The following is a 5,897-nucleotide window of genomic DNA, read 5'->3' as shown; positions in this document are numbered from 1 at the left end:
ACGCATGCACACCTCAATAACTCTTAAAACACTCGGGCGCCTTTCAAAAGCAAAAACCTTTTCCCTTAATTTTTCTCATGTTAAACTTCCCTATCAACCATATCTAAAATGCTAATTAAACAAGCATGCTTTTTGTTGCAAAAATTCTCCTCTATAAAGCAAAACATTCCTGGCACTATAAGCTGCAAGGTGCTTAATAATTATCTAACAGAAATGTCATTATATGTGTAAACAGGTGTGCAGGTGGGCATATGTTACTGCAAAACTTGTAAAAACAAGTTAATGAACTCTAGTGGTAACTTCATATCCAAAAGTCAAAACCTTTAACAAAAATTCATCTATACCACCTTCATTGACATTGGATGTCCAAATTAATCAAGTTTACAAGAAAACATGTAAATTCATCAAGTTACCAACACTCTGACATTGAAATGAACTAAACTAAGGATGCAAGGTATAACAAAATTCAATGCTTATAAACCATGACACCAAGTATAATGGAACTGTAAAATAAAATAAAAAAGATGTTCCCTCCTCGCTCCTCTACTTTCATCCAGCATATGCATCATTTAAGTAGAGATCTTGTTAGATGTTCGCGTGCGGTGGCCAATGCTTGACTAATTGTCTGCAAAAAATACAAAAACACAGATACAACATTAATATGGCATCAATGGTTGTCCTTTAGTTTAACTAAATGTCTTTTGCACAATTTCTAATTATGGGAGCAATGAAAGGATATAAGGAAGAAAGGGATACAGAAGAACAGGACTATAATACCTGTTCAGATAAGGAAGCTCCAGCATCCAAACTATTACTTGCAACCTTACCCGCTATAACATTTGCATCTGTCTCAAGAATAATACTGTAGAAAATACAGAGTTAGATCTGGGTGGGTAGACATGCCCTCTTCGCAGGCTGAGAGGGAAACAAAGAGCCCCCAAGAGCTGGGGAAACAAGAACCAAACAATTATGGTATGGGGCTATATATAAACAAGTCCTCCTGGCAAAAGTTCAAAAGTTTTAAACTCCATTCCGCTTTCGATGTGTCTTTTACTATGATTAAGCGCTGAATTTTAGCTAAGGGTTCACTACCTGAAAAAGGACTACAGATGTTTACCTGTGTATCCTATCCACCCCAACATCACAACATGTTTTTCACTTTTTCTTAAAATGGCATTGTACAGAAATTTAAAAGAGAGAGAGAGAGAGAGAGAGAGAGAGATACACAAACTAGTGGGGTTCCAGCAAAATTGTTCAAATTCAAGTATTTCTTGTAAGCCCATAAAAGTTGAGATGATCAACAGAACTAATTAGCGGCCAATAATTTTAATTTGTAGTCATATGAGAACAATTATCATAGTAATTAGAGTTCAAACTTTTGAAATTTTGGAATGTCCAAGAAAGCTCATCAAAGATAATAATTCCAAACTTTTTTTATTCCTTTGGTTAAGTAAACCAGTCATGCAAACACAAAACCTAAAACAACAAACCAAACAGCTAAGGGTTAGCAGAAAGCCAATGGCCACAGCCTGGTAGCCCCCTGGCCTAATGAGCGGCCCAGACCAGTACTCTTGAGGCAATAATTCAAAACTATTACAGTGTCTTTAACAATTTCATAGGTCACACTCCTTTTATGTGGCCTACATTGAGATCTGGGGTTGAACTTAAGGATTCTTCTTGCGCTTTCTATTTGAATGCTGTGCAAGTTTTTTGCTTTTGTTTTTGTTTTGGGGGGCTAGTGTTGTTCTTGTACTTCTTTACTTGATTATATGGGTCACTTGGGCCTCGGTTGTAATCTTTGGGGAGGTCTTCCTTAAAAGCTTTCATTTTATTTTATTAATAAATTTCTATAGTACTCTGGGGCAATAAAAATGTGATAGTAGAAGGTCACAGCAAAAGATGGCGCTTTCCTGGCTTCGCTAGGTTCTACTGTGCATCCACTATAAGTAACCATGGTCTATCATAATAACGCTCCAACATAACAGATAATATCAAGAGAGATTCCTCAGAAAATGATTTGGGAACAGCAAAATCTTCTCTCTCTCTCACGTAAGTCACCATGAATTTTATTAAACTCAAGAACAAAATGAGCATGCAAGAGATTTCCCTAAAGAATTACAATCTAAACCAAATTTCTTCTTTGATAAGTTATAATCTATAGTAAGTCATAAGTGAGACCTACAAAAATAAAGAAAAGAAAGGAGCCTGCTGATTATGGTTTAGGATTTGTTTGGGACATCTAAAGGCTTTAAAAATTTTGCACAGGCTTACATGCAATTTCCAACTAAGGCTTCAGAAATATTCACAGGCTTGCTTGTGTGCTGTTCCTCACAATTATAAATTTATATGATCATTAAGTTAACCACATAAAACTTCTACAACTGAAGATTTTTAGAATCCACAGTTTCAACTAGCATGATAAATAAATAAATAAATAAAACACAGCTATGGAATAATAATATCAGTAAAAAAAAGCTAACACTCTTTTTTAAACAAACTTAAGGATGATAAAACAAATAAACAAGACCTTACAAATAAACATATTACATACCCGCCATCAACAATTTCATCAAGGCATAACAGAATAAGATCCAAGTTTTCAAGTGCCTCCTTCTTGTCTGCGTTACCTCTGAGTAAAAAGCAAACCAAAATAGATTTTTTTTTTTTTTTTTGGTTAATAAATGAATAATGACAACAATTGAATGAATACCAAAAAAAAAAAAAGGGTAAACAATAACAGCAATTATGAATACCTAAGAAGAAGGCCGACTGCATCAAAAAATCCCTGAAGAACAGTGGCTAGGATGAGCTCATTTTCATCTTCACCCCCAGTAACAAAAAAGTGGAGGTCTTGAACAAACTTGTAAACAATGATACAGTTCTCAAACATTGCTACTTCCGCTGTAGATGAAGTTGTAAGATGTTAATATGCAAACAATAAGCATCAAAGCCAAGCACTGTAAGCATCCATAGTTGCTTTCATCAACCATAAAGAACAAGTAAACAGGATTCCAAGAGATTCATACAGAAAGAGTTGTCACCCAAAAACTAGATTCAATTGCAGATAAAGGACATAAATTCTCAAAAGTAGATGACCCATTTCAAAATGAGAGTAGCATAGCTACCATTACCAAAAATGTTTACATGAGTGCCAATGCTAAATACAGAATTGCATTGGAATAGATATCTTTGCAAATTTGACCCCCAAGAAACTGAACCCTCCCCATCCTTTTTTTCCCTTCTTCTCAGACACCCACTACTTAGAGAGTAGAAAGATTGTGATATAAGACAAACACACAAACAACACATTCAGGAAGAAAGGTATTCATCATTTATTTATTTATATAATTAAAAAGAGATTATATGACAAAATAATAAGGAAACAGGCTACCCTCTGTCCGTGCATTTGTCTTCTGAGTCTTGGTAAATACAGCTTTCTCAAATGTTTCCTTTGCAGTATTTGTAGGCCAGTCATCTGAGTAATACTTGACAGCTACACGTTTCCCTTCAGAATCCAAAAGGAGGATGTTTTTTATTGAAGGGCATGACTCCTACAAACAACATATGATATAGGATTAGAGAATTCAAGAATCTAAGCAGTATGATCATGGCTACTGATTTTAGCACTAACAAAATTATCTAGGGTAGCCCTAGAAATGTCCCTTGGAGGGTCAAACGCATTGTTCATTCCAAGTTTAGCAGTGTATCTTGTTAGAATGTTGCACCTTTACAAACATGTCAATGGGCTCAAGAATGTTGCTAACTTTGACACATATTCAAGAGGTTTTAATCAGTCAATCATTTTTCTTTTTCCATTTTCGATCAGTGTTTTAGTTATTCAACCATTTTTCTTGCAAGCTTAAGTTATCCAAAACATGTATAAAGGTGGTACAGCAGAAACATGGTGCAATACATACTGAAGTATGGGAAAGAGGGGAAGGTGGTATTTCATGTTTTAATCAATTTATTCTTTGCCTAAAGCTTCAAATGCTATATGAGGTTCGGACATTTCTTCTTATATTACTTTTCAGAGAGGACAATTAACAGCAGAAATAGAATGGCATTTTCAGATCGCCAAAACTCAGAAAGTATATCTCTAGCAATCCTCAAGTGTAGTTCTTTGGGATATATTTTTCATTTTTGGATAAGTAAGATAAATTTTATTGAAAAAATGCTATTTCATGAAAAAAAAAAAAAAAAAATGAAGTAGCCAGAATATCATGAGAGCTCACGAACTCCCAATAGAGGCTCAAAATATTTTAAGAGCTAAATATACCAACCAAACACTTTATCTGGGATGTTATAACATGTTTATAGCCTAATAGGGGATTTTTTTTTTTTGGTTACAATAAGATTTGAAACCTATGGCATTCGCACTATGATGATTACATGTTACCACTGGAACCAAGACACCAAATGGTTTCTTTTTGGTGTAAGCAGGATTTAAACCCAAATCCCTTATTCAAACACAAGAAACTTTATCAATTGAGTTAACTAAAGCCACAAGGATATTAAAATCACAACAAGCTGGTTTGAGAAATTAACTAAAAATAGTCACTCTAAAACAAATCTAGAGACATTAGAACTGCATTGGGAGCATGAATGTTTAGTTTCTATTAAATTTCTTAGTTTCTAGCCACGTCTTCACTTTTTGAAACATATAAAACACACGGTCACTAAGCTGCACATTTCTTTTGTGTTTGGGTAAATTTGTAATGTAATGTACAACAACAACAAAACCTTTAGACCCAAATTTTTGGGGTTGGCTATCAACATTCTAGTCAGATTCAGCCACATGTATTATTTTCCTCAATACTAATCTATCCGAAATCATATTTTCTACTACTTCCTAAAATAACATATCCTTTTTAACTGGTTCAACCTATGACACCCGCCCTGATGATTACTCTTTATCATTAGGCCAAAACACCAATTAACTTTTCATGTAGGCGGGATTTCAAAACCCAGATTTCTTATTCAACGACAAAAGACTTCATCAATTGAGAACCCACTACTACTAATGTTCTTTTAGCATGTGTAATGTAATGTAATCTAGAAAATAAGTATTTCTGTTATCATCAGGGGATAGGCAAAGATCAGGTTTTCAGAGACATGGGTCTGCTATCATATGAGTCTAAATTTTGGAATCTGTCAAAGAGCTCAGATCGAAGCTAACAGACACCTATGGCTAAAAGTCAAATTGACCTGAATCAGAATTTCTATGATGATAATCAAATCGGATCTAATTCTATTTCTCAAAGCAAAATTAGTGACAAAGGCAAATAAATTAAGGAAGAACAAAACGTGAAACAAGGTACGAGAAAGAGAGAAAGACAGAGAGTGGAAAGAAACTGACCATGTTGTTTGGCAGAATTTTCCAAGAAAATCTTTGGTCTTGGGTCCAGGAGAATGCGTCAGATCGTTCGGGTTTTAAAGGGTGAAATAATATATATATTATATATATATATATATGTATATATAATTATATATAGACATGACCAAAATGAATTACTATTTGCCAATGAGGCACTTTTTCTTTTTCTTTTTCTTTTTCTTTTTCTTTTTGGGTATATGGTATATCTCTGTCTTTACCTTCTTTATTTTATTTTTTATATAAAAGAAAGAAACTCTGTCTTTACCTATATTATGTAATTTCTTATTGACCAGTTAGCAAACTTTTTTTATTTTGTTTTTTTTTTTTTTTATATATACTAGGGTTGGAATAAATGGTAACATATGGATATTGGAGTTTTTAGGGACAGTGAGTAAGTTAATATGTTTATGAATGGCTTGGATTTGACTTAAAAACAAGTTTGTTTATGTTGGTTTCTCTAATAAATTAATCAAATTTAAGTTCAACTTGAGGGTTGGCTATTAAATGAGTCAATCCCAAGTAC

The 5,897-nt window shown here is 33.8% G+C and overlaps 1 protein-coding gene across 1 annotated transcript; it reads right to left on the bottom strand.

Annotated features, from left to right (window-relative positions):
• Positions 1-322: 322 nt before the first annotated feature.
• LOC111998516 (coatomer subunit zeta-1) lies at positions 323-5,462 on the bottom strand. Its single transcript, XM_024030613.2, has 6 exons — positions 5,357-5,462; positions 3,392-3,551; positions 2,754-2,901; positions 2,552-2,629; positions 778-862; positions 323-625 (listed from the first exon to the last, which is right to left on the bottom strand). The coding sequence occupies exons 1-6, from the start codon at positions 5,357-5,359 to the stop codon at positions 566-568; spliced, it is 534 nt and encodes a 177-aa protein (XP_023886381.1). The 5' UTR covers positions 5,360-5,462; the 3' UTR covers positions 323-565.
• Between the last annotated feature and the right edge of the window lie 435 nt (positions 5,463-5,897).

The sequence above is a fragment of the Quercus suber genome, unplaced genomic scaffold (assembly GCF_002906115.3).
Source record: "Quercus suber isolate HL8 unplaced genomic scaffold, Cork oak 2.0 scaffold_398, whole genome shotgun sequence".
Classification (NCBI taxonomy): Eukaryota; Viridiplantae; Streptophyta; class Magnoliopsida; order Fagales; family Fagaceae; genus Quercus; species Quercus suber.
Note: the sequence above shows the minus strand (reverse complement) of the source record. Positions and strands in the feature narration are given on the sequence as shown.